Here is a 24,196-nt window from a genome sequence, read left to right on the forward strand (position 1 = left end):
GACTACAGGCATGCGCCACTATGCCCGGCTAATTTTTTCTGTATAGATTTTTAGTTGTCCATATAATTTCTTTCTATTTTTAGTAGAGACGGGGTCTCGCTCTTGCTCAGGCTGGTCTCGAACTCCTGACCTCGAGCGATCCACCCGCCTCGGCCTCCCAGAGTGCTAGGATTACAGGCGTGAGCCACCGCGCCCGGCCTGAAAGATGTACCTTGTTTTTGAGAACTGTATATTTAAGAAGTGTCAGTTGGAACCAACCAGAAATTCTGAAAGCAATCAATAGAGTTGAAAATAGGCCCATGTACTAATTAATGTTTGATTTATTTATAGCAAAATTGTTCAGGCCTGTGCTTGAAGTTGAAGCTCATTTTGGACACTTCTAACAAGATTTTTTTAAATATTTTATTTATAAGACTTTAGTAGATTAGAAGCCAGCAGCAATCCAGTATGCTGATGGTTATAAAAACCAGTAAGTATTTTCAGACTCGCATGCCTCTGCTCATGTAGTTCCTTCTGCCTCCCTTTCCCATCTGGCTAATGTCCTTCATTCTGTCTTAAAGGTATGCCACAGATATCTTTACCTGTTATCTACCCCCACGCCATTCCTCTCCCCCTATTACTACCCCTCCCTAATTAATTGTTCCATAGTCTTATGTTTTTATAGTGTCGTATTCATAACTCCCAAAACATTGATCATAAAATATTAAATGTTTTTTAAAGAATTGATACTCTCTTGGTTACACTGTGAGCCTCTTGACATTAAGGACCAGATTATACTCCTCCTCGAGGCTTAATACTTCCTGGAACACAGTGAATCCTACAAGAATTTTTGTCAAATGAAGTATAAGGATAGCACTGCATATAGAGCTAAACCAGTAAACTGACTGATGTAATAATGAAATGAACGTGTTGTTTTCAGTACTGATTACAATGATGGAAAAAGTTCATAATACACGAAAAATTTGAAAATATTGAAGTGTTAAAGTAGTGTTAATTTCAAAGGTAGTTCATCTTGAAAACTGTTGTCCTCAAAGATTGATATTCTGAGAGTTCTAGGTAGACAGGTATTTTGATAATTCTTATGGCAGTAGTTTTCAAACTTTCTGGTCTCAGCACCCCTCCTCTTAAAAATATTGAAAACACAAAGAGCTTTAGTTAGTAGGTTTTATCTCTCACTATTTACTGTATTAGAAACTAAATAACATTTAATGAAAAATAGCCACATATTTAAAAATTTAGTGAGAATGGTGTTATTTTATCAGTTTTACAAACCACTTTAATGTCTGGCTGAATTTTCATATCTTCTTCTGCATTCACATTATTGCAAAATACGGTTTTGATTGAAGTATGTGAAGAAAATCTGGCCTCACAAACCTGTGATTGGAAGTGGGAGGAGGGTTTTAATAGCCATTCAGTAATTGTGGATATTCTTTGATACTACACCAAGAATCAAGTTGTAGTTTCTTAAAGGCAGTTACAATGTAGAATCTGAAACTGTATCAGTGAACTTTTTGTACTCTGTTGTGTTAAAATTCATTAATTTATTGTCTTTTTTTTTTTTTTTTTTTGAGACACTATCTCACTCTGTTGCCCAGGCTGGAGGGCAGTGGCCTCATCATAGCTCACTGCAACCTCAAACTCCTAGCCTCAAGGAATCCTCCTGCCTCAGCCTCCCAAAGTGTTAGGATTACAGGCGTGAGTCACCACACCCAGCCTTCTGTTAATCTATCTTGAACTTTGAATGGATCTTTTACCCAAGAATGATTTTTGTAACATCATGCTATTGTCATTTAGAAAATACTGGTTCACTGAGTTCTGCAGATCTTCCAAATGTTGACATGATTCATTATGCAATACTTTAAAAATCACCACCAATCTCATCAGAAAAGTCTTTAAGTTTTTGGAAGCAGTCAAACTGGAAGTGGCAGATAGAAGTTTTCCAAAATTCTAATTTTCACTTGAAAGCTTGCATTTTATCATTGGCAATAAATACTGTCAGTTGTTTTCCTTGAGGTGACATTCTCACTTTATTCATTTTCAAGGAAATATCTGCCAAATACCCTTTTCTGAGCAACAGTTTGTTTTGTAGTCACTACTTTCAAGTAAAAATATGTTCCATGAAAAAAAGTGGCTAATTCAGGTTGTAACTTAATGTTTCCATATAAGCTTTTCCTTGTGACAACCATCTTATGGTGTGCAGGGGAAGTACTTTATGCCGATGTCACATGGAATATTAAAAGGATGTACTCAAGGATGAAGTTTAAATAATTAAAATTTTTGTTTTATTAACGACATCCTAAAGTAAAACTGACACTTTTTTTTTTTTAACAGTGAATGTGTGGCAGTGACTGGCGTGAATGTTAATTGTATTTTTGTGCCACTGCTTTGATTTCTGCTAAAGCTCTGACAGTTTTGCCCACCATTTTTTTTCTTTTCCCAATTTATTTCAGTGAAATTCGTGTAACAAAAAATTAAAAATTTCATTGACATTTAATGTATTCACAGTGTTTTGCAATTACCACTTCTATCTTGTTCCAAAACATTTCCATCACTCCAAAGTAAAACACCTTACACATTAAGCAGTTTCTCCCCATTTCCCTCTCCCCGCAGTCCCTGTCAGCCACTAGTCTGCATTCTATCTATGGGTTTATCTATCAGAATATTTCATATAAATTGAACCATATGATATATGACTTTTTGTGTCTGGCTTGTTAGCATAATTTTCAAGGTTCACCCATGTTGCAGCATATATTAGTGCTTCCTTCTTTTTTATAGCTGAATAGTATTCCACTGTATGCATAGTCCACAATTTGTTTATCCATTCGTTCATTCATTGATGAAAGTTTGGGCTATTTCCATCTTTTGGCTATCGTGAATAGTGGCTGTTTCTGAACATGCATGTACTTGTTCAAGTACCTGTTTTCAGTTCTTTTGGGTGTATACCAAGGAGTGGAATTTCCCACCATTGCCTTTGCACCATCAGTTCAAATATCAACACAGTGAAAAAGGCAAATAACTTCTTAATATTATTATGAAAATAGTTTTGATCTCGTGGAACCCCTGAAAGTGTCTGGGGGACCCCCCCCAAGGATTGGCAGACCATACTGGCATAAAGATTCCAAAGCTGTCATGTATGAATATGATTGCTCATTGTCACTGTATTATCACCAGCACCAGCTAATGCAGGCTAAGTGGTCTTCAAAGCCAGGTGTGGTGGTGTGTGCCTGTAGTCCCAGCTACTCAGGAGACAGAGGTAGGTGGGAGGATCCCTTGAGCCCGGAAGTTGTAGGCCAGCCTGGGCAACATAGACCTCTGTCTCTAAAAAAAAAAAAAAAAAAAAAAAGAACTTTGCACTATTAGATGTTTTATAGTCCCTACTTTATGGGTGAGAAAATTAACATTTAGGGAGTATAAATAACTTATTCAAGGTTGTTTAATATGAGTAGTAGAACTGGATACTGAATTCAGGTTTTCTCATTTCAAGGCTAGTGTTCTCACTACTATTCACAGCTCTTCAGGTAAATGAAACAGCAGAGGGGATTGTCTGAGCAGGTCATTTAGTGATTGTGGTAAAATTGTTTAATGGTGTGCTTGTTTATTTTTAGAGACATTTTAAATCCAAAGGATATGATCAGTATCCAGCTGGAAGATACTAGCTCCAGCAAAAATTTTTGCAGCCCGTCTTGTCTTTCATCCCATGAAGAAAAAAGAAAACCATTTGTTACCATATGTACTAATAGCATTGTGACCAAGTGCAGCATGTGTCAGAAGATTGCTGTTGTAAGTTGTAATTCTTTTTAACCTTTAAAGGGATTCTGATGATTCTACTTAAATGTCAGTTTTTACTGAACCTTTTTTTAAATCCTAGATTCAGTATGAAGTAAAATACCAGAATGTGAAACATAGTCTCTGCAGTAGTGCCTGCTTTTCGAAGTTTCACTCTGCTAACAGCCTCATGATGAACTGTTGCGAGAACTGTGGAGCTTACTGTTACACCAGCTCTAGTGTGTTCCACATGTTTCAGATGGAAGGACAGTCTCAGAACTTTAATAGTTCAAAGAATATTATAGCATATAAGCAGGTACGAATAAAGACTACCGTTCCTTCCCTTAGTTGGCCTATGAATGGTTCCCCTCTAGGAAAATGTGGGAATGTCATTTTTAGAATCCTTGGGAATAATTTCAGTTGGTAAGTTGATGAAGATGAAATAGAAGACTTCGACAGATTCTTATTTGTGGTAGGAAAACCTTGGGTGGGTGCTTCTGAGAGCAGAGAATCTGGCCCTGCTTTGGTAGACTAAGTGAGATGAACACAATTAGTGGTCTGAGCCCCTTTTATGAGATGGGACTGCTATATATGTTGTTTGTTCATAGGATGTTTTGAGACCCGTCTCTAGCCCTATAAATTCTTCCCTTAAAACAAGCAATTGAAGAAGGGAGTCCCAACAAGCACAGCTCAAATAGGTCATTTGTGAGCCCCATCTTTTCTATGGCAGCATGCTCCCACCTCGAGAGTGTCCTGCCTTAGTACCAGAAATGGGAGAATGGAAGGCAAGAAATACTACTTTTTTTCTACTTTATCACTCTATAAATAGGCCTTGTTCTGTTTTTAAGAGCCTGTATTAAGCCAGTTATTCAGCTCATGTGATGGGTCAGGGCTTATTTGAGTAAATCAGTTAACAAGCACAACCTAATTCGTGGCCCTCACATCTCAGTGTAAGATATTGTGTGACAGTGATAATGGAGGAAATCCATATTGTTCGTGAACTATAATCAAGAATGAGAAAAATATCCCAATATATGAATCTAAAACTGTGGTGGTTTTTTATTTTAAAAAGTGGGCCGGGCGCGGTGGCTCACGCCTGTAATCCTAGCACTCTGGGAGGCCGAGGTGGGCGGATCGTTTGAGCTCAGGAGTTCGAGACCAGCCTGAGCAAGAGCGAGACCCCATCTCTACTACAAATAGAAAGAATTTATATGGACAGCTAAAAATATATAGAAAAAATTAGCCGGGCATGGTGGCACATGCCTGTAGTCCCAGCTACTCGGGAGGCTGAGACAGGAGGATTGCTTGAGCCCAGGAGTTTGAGGTTGCTGTGAGCTAGGCTGACGCCACGGCACTCACTCTAGCCTGGGCAACAGAGCGAGACTCTGTCTCAAAAAAAAAAAAAAAAAAAGTGGATTGTTAGGTGTAATTATAATTATTGGCCACATCTTAGTAGAGCATATTAAGTGTTAGTTTTGCCTTATGAATGACATCTTAATTATAAATTATACCACTATTGTTGCTTAATGTTAAATATTGGTAAATTATTAAGGGTTTCGCAAAATACAAAAATTATTCATACAAATAAAAGATAAGGAAATTTTCAAAATTATCCTCTGCTTTTTTTTTTTTTTTTTTGAGACAGAGTCTCGCTTTGTTGCCCAGGCTAGAGTGAGTGCCGTGGCGTCAGCCTAGCTCACAGCAACCTCAAACTCCTGGGCTTAAGCAATCCTTCTGCCTCAGCCTCCCGAGTAGCTGGGACTACAGGCATGCAACCACCATGCCCAGCTAATTTTTTCTATATATTTTTAGTTGGCCAGATAATTTCTTTCTATTTTTAGTAGAAACGGGGGTCTCACTCTTGCTCAGGCTGGTCTCGAACTCCTGACCTTGAGTGATGCACCCACCTCAGCCTCCCAGAGTGCTAGGATTACAGGCATGAGCCACCGTGCCTGGCCTGCTTTTTGTTTTGTTGTTCCTTTGCCAACATCATGTTCTTTCACAGAAAAAGAAAATCTATATATTTTCATTTATCTTTGCACTTTGTTTTCCCAAAAGCAATTTTATTCTGTCATTGCCATTGGTGGTGTTTTCTTAAGTCCAGGAATGATAGTTCCTATTTCACTAGAAAGAATAAGTGATTAAAAACAAAAAAAAAAAGAATAGGTGATGAACTTTACAGTATATATCCTTTTCCTTTGCACACCTACTGCTTACTGAGCTCGCTATGCTCTCTCCTTATTGTTTGTATGCTGCTTTTTCACAGCATGCTTGTAATTTTTACCATGAAGTTAGTGTAGAACAACAGTGATTCCCACGGTATCTTGTAGTGTGCAGTAAGCACTCCTTCCTGGCTCCTCCCTAGCATCAGTAGAGCTTTCCTGAGCTGATGCCCAAGCAAGCATTGAAGAGAGACCTGTAGTTATGTAAGGCCTTTGTTTATTTATTCAGGAGGCTTTGAGTGCCTGGATGATGAACATCATCTATGACCACTTTCTTCATTGCTTGCATAGATATTATTATTATTGCTGTTAAATATATCTGACAAATAATAAAAATAGTTTTGAAATAGATTATCAATATACCTAATTTTAGTCATTGTGATCTATAGTATCTTTTTTTCTGTTTTCTAAAGAAAGTGTAAAAACTGACTTCATTGTCATTCTTTGTAATATTTCAATTAAAAGCAGTGGTACTGGGTATGCTTTTGTTTGTTAACATATGTCATATACCAGGAATATGAATATTATTTCAATCTCTAAACAGAAACCAGCCAAACCACTTACATCTGTTCCTTGTAAATCACTGAAGCCCTCAGATGAAATGATTGAGACTACCAATGACTTGGGGAAGCCAGAGCTTTTCTGCTCTATTAATTGTTACTCTGCATACAATAAAGCTAAGATGGAATCTTCTACAGGTAATGTTTGTTTAGCAATAACAGAGGTTTAGTAACTATTAAAGAATATTATTTTGCTTTAATTTATAACTTTGATTCATTTCCAGATTAAACTTTATGAGAGTTAAAATAATCCAAGACTCATTACCAAGAACTGTTTTCCAGTATTTTGATTTATGTATTTATTTTTCTTTCAGCATATTATAGGGATACAAATGTTTAGGTAACATATATTGCCTTTGCCCTGCCCAAGTCAGAGCTTCAAGCATGTCCATGCCCTAGACAGTATGTACAACACCCATTAAGTGTGAATATACCCATCCTCCCTCCTCCCCCACCTGCCCAACACCCGATGAATGTTACTATATATGTGTACATAAATGTTGATCAGTTAATACCAATTTGATGGTTAGTACATGTGGTGCTTGTTTTTCCATTCTTGTGATACTTCACTTAGTAGACTGGGTTCCAACTCTATCCAGGAGAACATAAGAGATTCTATATCACCGTTATTTCTTATAGCTGAGTAATACTCCATGGTATACATATACCACATTTTATTAATCCACTCATGTATTGATGGGCACTTGGCTTATTTCCACACCTTTGCAATTGTGAATTGTGCTGCTATAAACATTCTAGTGCAGATGTCTTTTTTATAGAATGTCTTTTTTTCCTTTGGTTAGATGCCCAGTAATGGAATTGCTGAATCAAATGGTTCTTTTAGCCCTTTGAGATATCTCCATATTACTTTCCAGAGAGGTTGTATTAGTTTGCACTCCCACCAGCAGTGTTTGGGTGTTCCTATCTCTCCACATCCACACCAACATTTATTGTTTTGGGCCTTTTGATAAAACCGTTCTCACTGGAGTTAAGTGATGCCTCATTGTGGTTTTGATTTGCATTTCCCTGATGATTAGAGATGTTGAGCATTTTTTGATATGTTTGTTGGCAGTTAGTCTGTCTTCTTTTGGAAAGTTTCTGTTCATGTCCTTTGCCCACTTTTTAATGGTGGTGTTTGATTTTGTCTTGCTGATTTTCCTGAGTTCTATATAGATTCTAGTTATCAGCCCTTTATCTTAGCACGCTACACATCCACATATTTTCTCCCATTCTGTAAGTTGTCTGTTTGCTCTTGTGATAGTTTCCTTGGCAGTACAGAAGCTTTTTAATTTGATCAGGTCCCATTTATTTATTTTTCTTGTTGCTGTGATTGCCTTTGGGGTCTTCTTCATAAATTCTTTCCCTGAGACAGTGTCTATTAAGAGTTTTGTGACCAATTTCTTCTAGAATTCTTATAGTTTAATGCCTTAGGTTTAAGTCTGTTATCCACCATGAGTTGATTTTTGTGAGGGATGAGAAGTGCGGATCCTGTTTCAGTCTTTTACATGTGGCTATCCAACTTTCCCAGCACCATGTATTGAATAAGGTTTCTTTTCCCCAGTGTATGTTTTTGTTTGCTTTGTCAAAGATTAGATGGCTATAGGAGGATGGTTTTATATCTGGGTTCTCAATTCTGTTCCATTGGTTTATGTCTCTGTTCTTGTGCCAGTACCATGCTGTTTTAGTTACTATAGCCTTCTAGTATAGCTTGAAGTCTGGTGAATTGATGCCTCCCAATTTGTTCTTTTTGCTTAAGATTGCTTTTGCTATACGGGGTCTTCTCTGGTTCCTTATGAAATGTAGAATTATTTTTTCTAGATCTGCAAAAAATGATGTGGGCATTTTAACAGGATTGCCTTTAATCTTTAGATCACTTTGGGTAGTATAGACGTTTTAACGATGTTGCTTCTGCTGATCCATGAGTGCGGTGTGGTTTTACACCTGTTTATGTCTTCTGCTATATCCTTTCTTAGTGTTTCTCAATTCTCTCTGTAGAGGTCTTTTTACCTCCTTAGTTAAATATATTCCTAGGTATGTTATATTCTTTGTTGCTATTGTGATGGGTATTGAGTCTTTGATTTGGTTCTCAGTTTGACTGTTATTGGCATATGGGAATGCTACTGATTTGTGTACATGGATTTTGACTGAGACTTTGCTGAATTTGTTTATCAATTCCAGTAGGCTCAAGTCCCATCTATGACTATTTTGTAAAGCATTCTTGTCATAAAACGTTGCTGAATTTTGCCGAATGCTTTTTCTGCATCTATTGAGAGGATCATATGGTCTTTGTTTTTACTTAGATTTGTGTATGTTGAACCATGCCTGCATCTCTGGGATGAAGCCCACTTGGTCATGGTGAATTATTTTTTTGATAGGCACCTGAATTCAGTTTGCTAGGATTTTATTGACAATTTTTGTGTCTATATTCATAAGGGATATTGGTCTGTAGTTTTCTTTTTTTGTTGCGTCCTTTCCTGGTTTGGGTATCAGGGTGATGTTGGCTTCATAGAATGTGTTGGGGAGGATTCCTTTCTTCTCAGTTTTGTGGAATAATTTCTACAGGATAGGCACAAGTTCTTTTTTGTAGGTCTAGTAAAATTTGGGTGTGAAACCATCTGGTCTGGCACTTTTTTAGGAAGGTTTTTTATTGCTGCTTCAATTTCGGTACTTGATATTGATCTGTTCAGGAATTCTGTTTCTTCCTGATTAAGCCTACGGAGGCTGTGTGTTTCTAAGAATTTGCCCATTTCTTCCATGTTTTCAAGTTTATGTGCATAGAGATTTTTATAGTATTCATAGATGATATTTTGTATTTTTTTTTTTTTTGAGACAGAGTCTCACTCTGTTGCCCAGGCTAGAGTGAGTGCCGTGGCGTCAGCCTAGCTCACAGCAACCTCAAACTCCTGGGCTCAAGCGATCCTCCTGCCTCAGCCTCCCGAGTAGCTGGGACTACAGGCATGCACCACTATGCCCGGCTAATTTTTTCTATATATATTTTTAGCTGTCCATATAATTTCTTTCTATTTTTAGTAGAGATGGGGTCTCGCTCTTGCTCAGGCTGGTCTCGAACTCCTGAGCTCAAACGATCCGCCCACCTCGGCCTCCCAGAGTGCTAGGATTACAGGCGTGAGCCACCGTGCCCGGCCGATATTTTGTATTTTCACGGTATCAGTTGTAATTTCTCCTTTTTCATTCCTGGTGGAGCTTATTACAGTCCTTTCTTTTCTTCTTTCGTTAATCTAGCAAGACGTGTGTCAATTTTATTGTTTCACAGAACCAGCTTTTTGTTTTATTAATCTTATGTGTAGTTTTTTGTTATTGATTTTATTTAGTTCTGCTCTGATTTTGTTTTTTCCTTTCTTCTGCTTTGTTTGGGGTTGGTTTGCTCATCCTTTTCCAGTTCTTTGAGACAATTCATTAGGTTGTTGATTTGTGATCTTTCTGTCTTTTGGATATAGGCATTTATGGATATAAATTTTCCCCTCAGGGCTGCATTAGCTGTGTCCCACAGATTTTGATAACTTGTGTCTCCTTTATCATTTAGTTTAAAGAATCTTTTGATTTCCATCTTAATTTCCTCCTTAACCCAATAATCATTCAGCTGAAGGTTGTTTAGTTTCCATGACTTTGTGTAGAGATGGAGATTCTGTTGGAGTTGATTTCTAATTTTATTCCAGTGTGGTCTGAGAAGCTGCATGGTATAATTTCTGATTTTTAAAATTTGTTGAGGCATGTTTTGTAGCCTAGAATATGGTCAATCTTAGAGAATGTCCCATGAGCTGATGAGAAAAGCATATATTCAGTGGTTTTGGGGTAAAATGTTCTGTAAATGTCTGTCAGGCCCATTTGTTCTAGAATTCTGTTTAAGTCCATTGTTGTTATTTTCTGTTTGGAGGATCTGTCCTGTTCTGTCAGAGGAGTGTTGAAGTCCCCGGCTATTACAGTGTTGCTGTTTATCATTTTGTTTAGATCAAGCAGGATTTGCTTTATGAATCTGGGTGCACCTGAGTTAGGTGCATAAGTATTTAGAATTGTTATGTCTTCTTGTTGAATTGTACCCTTCACCATTCTATAATGACCATCTTTGTCTTTCATTACTTTTGTTGATTTGAAGACTAAGTTATCTAGGAAAGCAGAACTGCTACGCCAGCTTTCTTTTGGTTTCCATTTGCTTAGAATATTGTTTTCCATTCTTTTACCTTGAGTCTGAATGCATCCTTGTGGGTTAGATGTGTTTTCTGAAAACAGCAGATACTTGGGTTGTGTGTATTTATCCATTCAGCCAGCCTATGTCTCTTTAGTGGGTAGTTCAAGCCATTCACATTTATTGGAAGAATTGATAAGTGGGGCAGATTTCTGTTCATCCTGTTGAGTTGAACTTTGTTGCTTTGTTTTTTCTCTTAAGCCATTGTGGTATCTGGTGTTTGACCTTTAGCTTTTGGATGATTTCATACTGGTGAGTGTCTATTCTGCTGATCCATGTGTTAACACTGTTCTGAGTACTTCCTGGAGGGCAGGTCTTATCTTGATGGATTCCCTCAGTCTTTGCTTGTCTGAGAAGATCTTTATTTCTTCTTCGTATAAGAAACTTAGTTTTACAGGATACATAATTTTAGGCTGGGCGTTATTCTGTTTGAGATGAGTAAGAATGGGGCCCCAGTGTCCTCTCACTTGTAAGATCTCAGTTGAGAAGTCTGCAGTTAGTCTGATGGGTTTTCCTTTGTAGGTTACCTGATGCTTCCAACTTACGGCTAGTAGGAGGGCCTCTTTCTTTCGTGTTTATTTTGGCCAATCTGATGACTATGTGTCGTGGTGTCTTCCTGTTTGCAATGAATTTCCCAAGAGTCCTTTGAGCTTCTTGTACCTGGGTATCTAGATTTCAAGCAAGGCCATGGAAATTTTCCTCCATTATATCCTGAAATATTTTATCCAACCCTTATGTATTTTCTTCTTCACCCTCAGGGATGCCTATGATTCTTATGTTAGGCTTCTTCACATAATCCCACATTTCTTGTAGGCTTTTCTCTTTTAATTCTCTGCTCTGTCTCTGCGACTCACTTGTTTAATTGAAAGGTGTTGTTTTTAATCCCTGAGATTCTTTATTCTGCTTCATCTACCCTATCTTAAGGCTTTCCACTGTGTTTTGTAATTCCTTGAATAAATTCTTCATTTCCAAAAGTTCTGTTTGAGTTTTCTTTAATATTTCCATTTCTCTTTTTTTTTTTTTTTTTTTTTTTTTTGGTGAGACAGAGTCTCACTCTGTTGGCTGGGCTAGAGTGAGTGCCGTGGCGTCAGCCTAGCTCACAGCAACCTCAAACTCCTGGGCTCAAGCGATCCTCCTGCCTCAGCCTCCCGAGTAGCTGGGACTACAGGCGTGCGCCACCATGCCCGGCTAATTTTTTCTATATAAACATTTTAGTTGGCCAGATAATTTCTTTCTATTTTTAGTAGAGACGGGGTCTCGCTCTTGCTCAGGCTGGTCTCGAACTCCTGACCTTGAGCGATCCACCCACCTCGGCCTCCCAGAGTGCTAGGATTACAGGCGTGAGCCACCGCGCCTAGCCGAGACCCTGTCTCTTAAAAAAGAAAAAAAGAGAACAATGTTAGCTTGGAATACAGTAGTGGTGGTATTTTAATCTGCAAAATGGGGCAAATGGGAAAACCATACTATCAATCTTAGAGTTGTAATGAGAATTCAAGATTTAGTAGAGTCGGGGTCTTGCTCTTGCTCAGGCTGGTCTCAAACTGCTGACTTCGAGCGATCCACCTGCCTCGGCCTCCCAGAGTGCTAGGATTACAGGCATGAGCCACCGCGCCTGGCATATTTCAATTTCTTTAGTGAACTTTTCTTCCATGTCCTGGCTTTTTTGTGTGTTGGGTATCTGTTTTCTCTGTCATGTCATTGAGTTTTCTTACAATCCATGTTCAATATTCTTCTTCTGTCATTTAGTGTTCTGATTTTGGTCGGTATCCATCGCTAGAGAGCTGGTGTTCCCCTTTGTGGGTGTGCCTTCAGTTTGATTCTTCATATTTCCAGTGTTTTTTCACTGATTCCTTCCCATCTTGAGCAGCTGTTGCTTCTTACCTTTGGGTTTTCATTTAGATTATCTGTTTCCCAGTGTTTTTATATAAAAGGGAGGCTACTTCACCACCAGAAATTTAATATTTATTTGTAAAGATTGTTCTGTTAGATTGATAACAAACCCTCTTCATTTTAAGAAAAACATTAGGAATACATGTCTTTAGATTATTTAGATCTTTTAGTAAATGACTTATATATGTTTACATTAATATATATTGAGCACCTGCTACAGGACTTGGTATATAGGAGGCACTCAGTCAATATTGAGTTTATTGAATATATTTGTTATAAGAATGGTTCTCTTAGAATACAGAATATTGTAGTTAGACCTGCTTTGTAAAAACAAGGCTTTTTCTTGTTACAGATCCACCTGACCAAGGCAAAAACAAGGCTTTTAGTTACATTTTTTACACGCAATATAGGTACTTGGAAATACTTTAAGATTCATTAATAGAAAAGCACAAATAATCCAAGCCAACTAAGTATTCCATTAAAGAGCCTATTATAGGATCAATGGTGCTATTCACATAGACAGTAGAGTAACTGATGCCCCTGGAGTTTGTAAATCATGCAAAGTAGCTTATTACAGAAATCTCTGCCATACTAGCTTAGACACCAACCTTGCTCTATTAATATTCAGGTTTATGAATCCTGGAAGAGTTTGAGATCAATACCCATTAGGAGATTCTGTAGGAATGTCTTTTCTGTTCTTCATGGGTAATTTCACAGTAAAAATTTGCTCATAATTTCAAGCATAGTATAAAAGGACTGGGAAACTGTGTGTAAAGAAAAGATTTAAAATGTTGGGAAAGTATAAACTATCAGTTTAGGGTTGCTGGTATTAATGCTATACTAAAGAAGCTGGGCATCCCTAAGCCCTAATGAAAATTACTTCAATACCCAGCAGTACCTTAAGCTATTAGATACTTGCATTGTTCTTTGAAACACTTTTTATCTTTATTAAACCATGCTTGCTGATTGATTTTGCCTAGTTTATAAGAAATCTTTCTGTTTATTTTTATCAGTAAATGTTTCCATGGTGCATGATACTTCAACAGAGCTCCTTTCTCCAAAGAGAGATACAACTCCAGTTATAAGCAACATAGTGTCCCTGGCAGACACTCAGGTTGCTCTGCCCATCGTGAACACTGATGTCTTACAAGGTAAAAGTTGATGTTAAGATATTTGGCAGAAACACTGTTTTGTTGTACTTTATAAATATATCTATATGCTAAATTTTTTTTTATTTCCTGATACTAAATAAGCAGTCAGTTTATGATGCTTTTTGTAGATTATAGTATAAAATATTGAATTTATGCTCTATTTTAACAGATACAGTTTCTTCAGTAACTGCAGATGTCATTGTGGATGTAAGTTTTGTTTTTGTTTTTGTTTTTGCTACTGTCTTTTCTTTCATAAGCAGATTTTTTAACCTACAAATTATTATTATTTTAAGACAGAGTCTCACTCTGTTGCCCAGGCTAGAGTGCCATGGCATCAGCCTAGCTCACAGCAACCTCAAACTCCTGGGCTCAAGCAATCCTTCTGCCTCAGCCTCCCGAGTAGCTGGGGCTACAGGCATGTGCTACCATGCCCAGCTAATTTTTCTATATATATTTTTAGTTGTCCATATAATTTCTTTCTATTTTTAGTAGAGACGGGATCTCGCTCTTGCTCAGGCTGGTCTCGAACTCCTGAGCTCAAACCATCCACCCGCCTTGGCCTCCCAGAGTGCTAGGATTACCAGCGTGATGGCTCACGCTTGTAATCCCAGCACTTTAGGAGGTCATGGCAGGAGGACTGCTTGAGGCCAGGAGTTTGAGACCAGCCAGGGCAGCATAGCCAGACCTCTTCTCTACAAAAAATTAAAAAATGAGCTGAATGTGGCTGCACTACTTGGTCAAACTGCTTGACCCAGTAGTCCTAGCTTCTTGGGAAGCTGAAGTGGATGGATCACTTGGGCTTAGGACTTTGAGGCTGCAGTGAGCTGTGAACGGGATACTACTCTCCAGCCTGGGCAACAGAGGGAGACCGTGTCTAAAAAAAAGACTGTTTAAACAAAATTATTATTAGCCATATTTTCTCTTCTAGGTTCTTTTTTTTTTTTTTTTTAATACTTACTAAGCATTTCTAATCATCTGAGCAGTAAAAATTATTTTTATTACAATTACATGCCAAAAGGTCTTTACACATTGCTGAATCTAGATTGCAAATAAATAAGTTATAAACAATTGTTACTATTTCCCCCTAGTGGAGCTCATACTGTATGTAACCGCACCATTCATTTTTCTGTGTTACTAGAATAGATGTATTTGTTATTTTAATTGATTATTTGAAAACTGTTTAAACAAGTGTTATTTTTATCATTTTCTCCCAAAGCTTTCTAAGAGTTCTTCACCCAGTGAATCAAGCAGTGGTGTTGCTAATAGTGGTATGGAACAGGCAAGCCTTTCACCACCTTCATCAGTACTCAGTCAACAAACAGTTTGTTCCAGTGTAGAAGTACAAAAAGATAAAGTATCAAACCAGGATCCTGCATACAATATGAAATCTATGAAAGTAAGTGATGAACTATGTCACCTGAAATTTACATCCAAAGTACAAAAAGTTAAAGGTAAATCACGAAGGATTAAAAAATCTTGGTGTGCAGATTTTCAGGATTTGGAAAACAGTATTAAAAAAGACATCACATTCTGTTATTCATGCCAGTTGTTCTGCCAGAACTATTTTAGCTGTGGAAGAAAGTCATTTGCAACTTCTAACTGGAAAAAAACTCTGGAAAAATTCAGAAAACACGAAAAAAGTGAAATGCATTTGAAGTCATTGAAATTTTGGAGGGAATATCAGTTTTGTGATATAACTGTTGATGATAATTTATCTATTCATTCAAAACAGATTGAGGGAAATAAAAAGTACCTAAAGCTTATAATTGAAAATATTTTATTTCTTGGAAAGCAGTGTTTACTCTTAAGAGGAAAGGACCAGTCTATTTCATATGTGAATAAAGGCAATTTTTTAGAATTGTTAGAAATCAGAGCAAAAGATAAAGGAGAAGAAATATTTCGACTTATGAATTCACAAGTTGACTTCTATAATAGTACACAAATTCAAAGTGATATTATTGAAATAATAAAGACTGAAATGTTACAGGATATTGTGAATGAGATCAATGATTCCTCAGCTTTTTCAATAATATGTGATGAGATAGCTGATAGAGCCACTAAAGAACAACTTTCAGTCTGTGTAAGATACCCACAAAAATCACCAAAAGCTATCATAATTAAAGAAAGGTTCCTGGGTTTTGTTGATGTTGAAGAGATGACCGGGACCCACTTACATAGGACTATCAAAGCTTACCTGCAGCAAATTGGAGTGGATTTGAATAAAATACGTGGCCAGGCCTATGACAGCACCACTAATTTGAGGGCAAAATTTAATAAAATTGCAGCAGAATTCAAGAAGGAAGAACCAAGAGCTTTATACATACATTGTTATGCACACTTTTTGGATTTAGCAGTAATTAGGTTTTGTAAAGATGTGAAAGAACTCCGAGGTACTCTAAACACCCTCAGTTCTTTGTTCAACACTATTCATATGTCTGGAGAGACGTTGGCAGATTTTCGAAACATTTGTAAGCTAAGTCAAAACAAAACCTGCAAGAAACATATATCACAATCCTGTTGGACGGTCCATGAGCGTACTTTACTATCTGTGATTGACAGTCTTCCAGAGATTACTGAAGCACTGGAAGTTATATCAAGCCATTCTTCAGACACAGGTTTGGCTGATGAATTGAGTGATTTGCTGAGATTGATTTCCAGATTTGAATTTGTCTTTTGTTTGAAATTTCTTTATCGAGTGCTGAGTGTTACAGGAATTCTTTCCAAAGAGCTTCAAAGTAAAAACATAGACATTTTTTCTTTACCTTCAAAAATAGAAGCAATTTTGGAATGTTTATCATCTGAAAGAAATGATATATATTTCAAAACTATCTGGGATGGAGCAGAGGAAATATGTCAAAAAATAACCTGCAAAGGTTTTGAAGTTGAAAAACCCTCTCTTCAGAAAAGAAGAAAAATCCAGAAAACAATGGATCTTGGTAATTCAGATAGTATGTTTCTTCCTACTTCAGCAGAAGAACAATATAAAATTAATATTTATTACCAAGGATTAGATGCTGTATTACAAAATTTAAAATTATGTTTTTCAGAGTTTGATTATTACAAAATAAAGCAAATTTCAGAACTGTTATTTAAATGGGATCAACCATTAAATGAAACAATAGCCAGACATGTTCAAGAATTTTATAAACTTGATGCGGACATTATCCCAGAACTTAGATTTTATCAGCATTATGCAAAGTTCAACTTTGTTGTAGATAGTGATTGCATCGACTTCATCAGTCTTGGCTATTTATTTATTCAGCATGGTCTTCCCAATAATATTCCTTGCGTCACAGAGCTGTTATTTATTGCTTTGTCTTGGCCAATTACTTCAGGAAGTACTGAAAACTCATTTTCTATACTGCCTCATCTTAAAACATATTTATGTCATACCATGGGACAAGAGAAGCTTAGTGGCCTGGCCCTGATGGCTGTTGAGCAGGAATTGGTAAATAAACTAATGGAGCCTGAAAGACTCAATGGCATTGTGGAAAAGTTTATCAGCCAGATCAAAGACATATAATATGTTCATTTGAACTTCCCTAAAAGAAGTTTTAGGTACTTCTGTTGGAACGTTAGTTTTTATTTCAAAATTATGGTTCAGAATTCAAAAGGCAGAATGATAATACAGTGAAAAGTCTCCTAACCTCCTTTGGAACTCAGTTCTTCCTCCCTGAAGTGTTATCTGTTCCTTAAATATCTTTCTAGAGATACTTTTCTTAAGTGGTACTGTACAGTGCACATTGTTCTTCAGCTTGTCTTTTCCACATAATGTGTTTTTCAGATTGTCCCATATCACTGCATAGAGTTTCTTGGTTCTTTTGTTGCAACTACAGATTCCATTGTATGAATGTACCATAATATATTTGAGCAACCCCTACTGACATTTTCATTTTTTCTAATCTTTTCTATTATAAATAATGCTTCATTTCATAACCTTATTCATAGGTCATAGTGCACATGGGTGAGTTAATGTAAGATAAAACCTAAAATTAGAATTACTAGGGCAGAAGATTGTACGTTTTTATTTTTGATAGATTTTGGTAAATTGCTTTATGTAAGGATTGTGCCAGTTTACAATCCCACTGACAATACATGAGGGTGCCTATTTCCTTCAATTTTTGTAAACAGTGTTATTGAATGTTTTGATCTTTGCCAATCTGTTAGTTGAAAAATGGTATTTTAATCTCAGTGGAATCTTATATTGTCACTTAATAAGGTTGGATATCTGTTTCCAGTGATTTGTATTTCCTTTTTTGTGAACTGTCATGTTTAAACATTAAAATTCAATATTGCTATGTTTATACATCTCAGCTGGATGACACAGCCAATTATTGAGCTACTTTATTAAAATATGACTATTTTCAAATAAATAAGAAAGGACTCTTCTTTCTTTATGTTTTAGGAAAGTTTAAATAATAAAGAAAATTTGTTCCTCAAAGATTTGAAAGGATTTAGTGGTGCATACATCTAGGCCTAGAGTTTTGTTTTGGTTTTTTGAGGAATATTCTTTCTTTGGCACTTATCTCTAGTTTCTCTCTTCCTCTCCCTCATCAATTTTTGTAATTTGTAATATTTCTAGAAATAACATCCATTTCATTGAGGCTTTCTTTCAAATGTATTTCCCTAAAGTTGTGGGAAACTATTCTTAATTTCTTCTGTGTACCTATTCTTACTTTTCTTAATCATCTTCTATACTATGTTATCTTTCTTAATTAAGCCAACTAGCGATTTGTTGTTTTTTAAACACATTCTTGGATTTATATATCAATCTTACTCTACTTTTTAAAAAATTGTGGATGATTTTAACATGTAAAAGTACAAAGCTGTGTGTGGTAGTGCTCGCCTGTAGTCCCAGCTAATCAGGAAGCTGAGGCAGGAGGATTGCTTAAGGTCAGGAGTTCAAGGCTGTAGTGTGCCTTGATCACACCTGTGAATAACCACCGCACTCCAACCTGGGCAACATAGTAAGACCCTGTCTCTTAAAAAATAAAAATTTAAAAAAATTTTAAAGTACAAAGAACATAAGTGATATCCAGTCCTATTAAATCCTAACATTTTGCTGTGCTCCAGCTTTTTATTTCAGAAATAAAATATTACTGATTGAGTTGAGGTCCCCTTGCAGATATTTTACTAATGATATTCCCTTTCTGTTTTCTCTAGAGACAATGATTACTTGGTGTGGATCATTCCATGCATATGTAATTTTATACCTACTACGTAGCCTAGTTTGATATGTTTACAAATTTTATAGAAGTTGTATATTTCTTTCTGCAATTTGGTTTTTTTCACTCAGTATTGCTTTTGAGATTTATACGTGGATCTCTAGTTCATTTATTTTAACTATTGGATAATATTCCATTATATAAGTATATAATTTAATCCTTTCTCTATTTAAATGAACATTTTATATTGTTTCTGGTTTTATACTTTATTGTACTCCAGTGAACATTTTTATATGTTAACCACTTGTATATTCAACAGATATTTATAGAGCAAGTACTTTATGCCAGATACTATTCTAGCTGTTGGAGATCCAGCAGGGAATTAAATAAGATAAGGCCCAGACTTCAATAGAACTTAGTTTTCTAATCTGGAAACCCAATAAAGATACTAGAAGATATTGTTTACCAGCTCTTTTCACGCATGTAGATGATAATGTTAATATGAAAAATATTTGCATGCTGCACTAGGATTAAAGAAGAGGATTTGGGGGCTATGGCCACTTACGGCCTCACCCAGCCACCCAGCCCTGGCACACCGGTGGGGAAGGTCTGTTCTAGGGTACATAACCTAGAAGTGGAGTTTGTGGGTCAAGACTGCACCTTCCACTTTAATTAGACCTTGGGCATATGATTTTTCCATTCATACCAACAATACGTGAGTTGAGTGTCTCTGTTGTTCCACATCATTGCCAATATTTGGTATTGTTATTTTTACGTTTTTTCCCCCAATTCACTAATTTCTACTCTTAAAAAAGAAAACAAAATAGAAGACAACTTCTAGTATTGCATATGTTTTCATTCTTTTGTAATGGAAGTGCTTAAGGCTATGAACTTTGTCTACCATGTATTCTTTTCAGTTTCATCATTTTCTAGCTCTTTGCAGTTGTGATTTCTGTCTTGTCACAGAATCAAGAGGTTGGTGTTTCGGTTTTCATTTTCAAGTGTTTTGTTGTTTACATTTTTTTGTAGTCTGCTATACAGCTAGTAATGCAAGCTCTAGACCTGAAAAAACTACATTCATTCATTATAATTAATAATAGCTATCTTTGCTGAATACCTATTATGTAACCTAATACTTTTATCAGTGCTTTACATATTTTATTTAGTTCTCACAACATTATTTTGCACAGGAAACTAAGAAACAGTGGTTACGGATCACACAAATAATAAAGGTGAAACTAGGATTTGTGCCCAGGCAGTCCAACTCCAAAGCCCATTCTTTCAGTCACCACACTCTCCTCCCTCGTTACAACCATTACCACTTACAAATATTCCTAAGTAAAAGATTACTAGGAGTCCATTAAAGAATAGATGTGAAATAGCTGTGTAGTTTTTTAATCTTCCCAAATTTCTTCATAAAAATAGCAACTAGGGGCTGAGCATGGTGGCTCATGGCTGTAATCCTGGGACTTTGGGAGGCCAAGGCAGGAGGATTGCTTGAGCCCAGTTTAAGGTTGCAGTGGGCTATGATGTTGAGCTGTGATGTAGCTGCTGCGTTCCAGCCTGAGCAACAGAGCAAAACCCTATCTCTTTAAAAAAAAAGAGAGAGAAAACAGCAACTAGGATACATAAAGCATAAACCCATGCACAGCATCTACAGCGATCTTTGTGACAAGGTATCACCACAACCCCAGAATATAATCACGTAGTGACAAAACTCAAAAGCAGCTATCAGTAGATACATTAGTTATCTGTATGGAAGGCAATGGAACATCTGATGGCCTTAAGAATAGGAGAGCCCACCAAAATCAACAGGTTTTCACTGGAAAGCATGGCAGGCCAATTTGAAAACAGCCAAAATGGAAGGTTTCTATAGACCCCAATTTGCAGGTGAGTTTAAGGGGACCATGATAAGTTCTGAAGATGATGAAGTGGCCTGGGTCCTTATGAACTCTTGAAACTAACAAACTTAAGCTGCTTCCTAAACAAAACCCCTCTCAGGTTGTAGACTCCAAATTGAACAGGGCAGAGACAATAGAGGCAAAGGAAAGGAGGTAAAGATAGAAGTGAGGGGAGACCAGGCCCGGTGGCTCACACCTGTAATTCTACCACTCTGGGAGGCCAAGCCAGGAGGATCACTTGAGGTCGGGAGTTGGAGACCAGCCTGGGCAGGAGCAAGACCCTGTCTCTACTAAAAATAGAAAAAAATAGCCTGTTGTGGTGGTGCACACCTGTAGTCCCAGCTTACCGGGGAGGCTGAGGCAGGAGGATCTCTTGAACCAAGGAGTTTGAGGTTGCCATGAGTTAGGCTGATGCCACAGCACTCTAGCTTGGGCAATAGAGCGAGACTGTCTCAAAAAGAGTAAATAATAGATTTTTTAAAAAGTGAGGGGAGGCACAGAGGAAGCATATCAGAAAGTATTAGGCTATTTATTTTAGGCACTGTGAAAATAATAGAATTTCACGAGCCTTGATGTTAGAAAAGCTATTCAATCTCTCCCTCCTGTAAGACAGGAAAATGCATTTCACATAAAAGCAGCAGAAAAGAATTGAGCATAAGACAAAATTATTAAAGAAAACAGCAAATCCCTACCAAATGGATGAAAATTAACCTAATATTTCAAAGCAAGCTAAAAGTAAAATGATAAAAGCTATGAAATAATATAAATCAGATTTAGGAAAAAATCAGATAATTAGATAAAAGATTTGAAAAGTGACAAGGATTCAGGAAAGTATTAGAAAAAAGAATAAAAATCACTTAAAAACCAAACTAGAAGAAACTCAAAAGTGAGTAAACACAATGATTATTTCATTTAATTCCTAGAAGATGAAAAGGAGGAAAATATTTTAAATCAAAAGAAAAGACATTTAAAAAGAATTCAAATGTGTGATACTGAACACAGAAGACTGAAGTCCATACATTAGCAATCTTCAAAGAAATCCAAAGCAACAGAAAAGAACTAACAATTGAAAGCATTGGAAAAGAACAAATACTAAAAACTATATATGCCAGTTAAGCTATTGTGTCTCAGCTTCACATTCACCCTTCTCTACTCGCTGATGCTGACGCTGGCACTCTGCAAACCACATTTCCGCTGTTCTGGCTGTATCTGTGTTAGCCTCTGGATAGAGATGCTAGAGAGAGGCTGCAGGGCTAGAGGAGAAAGATTTGTTCCTACCTGTGGGCTTCATGTCTGTTTTGTGGTTCTTGTGAGCATCATTCCAGCACTGCTTCATCCAGGCAGCGTTACTTCCTTCCCTGGCAACAGCTGAATCCAGGTTGCAGTTTTACGACACATGCAAAACTAGCTTCATCAGGTTCCCCCACCCACCTGGCCCCAGAGACTCCACCAGCCGGCCTGATGATACTCTTTTCAGGTGTGTTAGGCCCAAGCTCAGAGACCAGCACCAGCATCTCTCAAAGGTCTTTCAGGCCTATGAAGCACTGCAAAATTTTAGTAACTCCTATCTCCTTTCTTTGTTCCTTCATCTTTGGGGATTTTATCTGCTACCCCATTACACCTTGCTCTTTTCTTTTTATTCTTTCAGTGACCTAGTTAACTTTAGTTATACGTTTTTACATTCTCTCTGCTCCAATAACCAGGAAGGCTTCTGTCTCCTGGATGGACCCCAGCTAATGCACTGTAATTCAAGAGAACTTCCTTGAAATTAAAAAGACTGGAAACTGTATGTTGAAAAGACCCACTGTGTGGTTAGTGTCAACAGAAAAAAAGCCAAACTTTGTAAAATAATTTTTTTTTTTTTTAGTCAGAGTCTTGCTCTGTTGCCCAGGCTAGAGTGCCGTGGCGTCAGCCTAGCTCACAGCAACCTCAAACTCCTGAGCTCAAGTGATCCTTCTGCCTCAGCCTCCCGAGTAGCTGGGACTACAGGCATGTGCTACCATGCCCAGCTAATTTTTCTATATATATTTTTAGCTGTCCAGATAATTTCTATTTTTAGTAGAGGTGGGGTCTTGCTCTTGCTCAGGCTGGTCTCGAACTCCTGAGCTCAAACAATCCGCCTGCCTCAGCCTCCCAGAGTGCTAGGATTACAGGTGTGAGCCACCTCGCCTGACCCTGTAAAAATAATTTTAAAGAAATGTATTCTGAGCCAAATTTGAGGATCATGACCCGGAGCCAGCAAGTGGACTCAATGTGGCTGGGTTACAGTTTGGTTTTTTTTTTTTTTTGAGACAGAGTCTCACTCTGTTGCCCGGGCTAGAGTGAGTGCCGTGGCATCAGCCTAGCTCACAGCAACCTCAAACTCCTGAGCTCAAGCGATCCTCCTGTCTCAGCCTCCCGAGTAGCTGGGACTACAGGCATGCACCACCATGCCCGGCTATTTTTTTCTATATATATTTTTAGCTGTCCATATAATTTCTTTCTATTTTTAGTAGAGATGGGGTCTCGCTCTTGCTCAGGCTGGTCTCGAACTCCTGAGCTCAAACGATCCGCCCACCTCGGCCTCCCAGAGTGCTAGGATTACAGGCGTGAGCCACCGCGCCCGGCCTACAGTTTGGTTTTATACACCTCAGGGAGACAGGGGTTACAGGTAAAGTCATAAATCAATATGTGGGCAGTGTACATTGGTTTGGCCTGAAAAGGTGGGCCGTCTAGAAGGTGGGGGGCGGGCCTTACAGGTTTAAGGTGGGTTTAAAGATTCTTTGACTTGTAATTGGTTAAAGACAAGAAGCTTTGTCTAAAGGCTTGGAATGTTTGGAGATAAGAAGCTGTTATCAGGCCGGGCGCGGTGGCTCACGCCTGTAATCCTAGCACTCTGGGAGGCCGAGGCGGGTGGATAGCTCGAGGTCAGGAGTTCAAGACCAGCCTGAGCAAGAGCGAGACCCCGTCTCTACTAAAAATAGAAAGACATTATATGGACAACTAAAAATCTATACAGAAAAAATTAGCCGGGCATAGTGGCGCATGCCTGTAGTCCCAGCTACTCAGGAGGCTGAGGCAGTAGGATCGCTTAAGCCCAGGAGTTTGAGGTTGCTGTGAGCTAGGCTGACGCCACGGCACTCACTCTAGTCTGGGCAACAAAGTGAGACTCTGTCTGAACAAAAAAAAAAAAAAAAAAAAAAGAAGCTGTTATCAGAGACAAGCCACTGGACATATATTTGTTGTGTAAATTGAGGAACTGCAGGTTTGTCTTGCAAGCCCTTAGGCCTGTTAGTGGGTTACAAAAGATGTCTCCAAGAAGGGAGGGGAACATGGTGAGGCTTGTCTGACCTCCCTTC

General features: G+C 37.7%; 1 protein-coding gene across 1 annotated transcript in view; it reads left to right on the top strand.

Moving 5' to 3' along the window:
• The window catches only part of ZMYM1 (zinc finger MYM-type containing 1), a 31,794-nt gene extending 14,347 nt beyond the window's left edge, over window positions 1–17,447 (top strand). The window contains exons 5-10 of the mRNA XM_069477660.1: window positions 3,606–3,780; window positions 3,869–4,081; window positions 6,532–6,685; window positions 13,655–13,792; window positions 13,962–13,999; window positions 15,009–17,447. Of these exons, the coding sequence (XP_069333761.1) occupies window positions 3,606–3,780; window positions 3,869–4,081; window positions 6,532–6,685; window positions 13,655–13,792; window positions 13,962–13,999; window positions 15,009–17,315 (3,025 nt within the window). The 3' untranslated portion in view covers window positions 17,316–17,447. The remainder of the gene's footprint in view (window positions 1–3,605; window positions 3,781–3,868; window positions 4,082–6,531; window positions 6,686–13,654; window positions 13,793–13,961; window positions 14,000–15,008) is intronic.
• Window positions 17,448–24,196: the final 6,749 nt, after the last annotated feature.

Source organism: Eulemur rufifrons, chromosome 8, assembly GCF_041146395.1.
Source record: "Eulemur rufifrons isolate Redbay chromosome 8, OSU_ERuf_1, whole genome shotgun sequence".
Taxonomy (NCBI): Eukaryota; Metazoa; Chordata; class Mammalia; order Primates; family Lemuridae; genus Eulemur; species Eulemur rufifrons.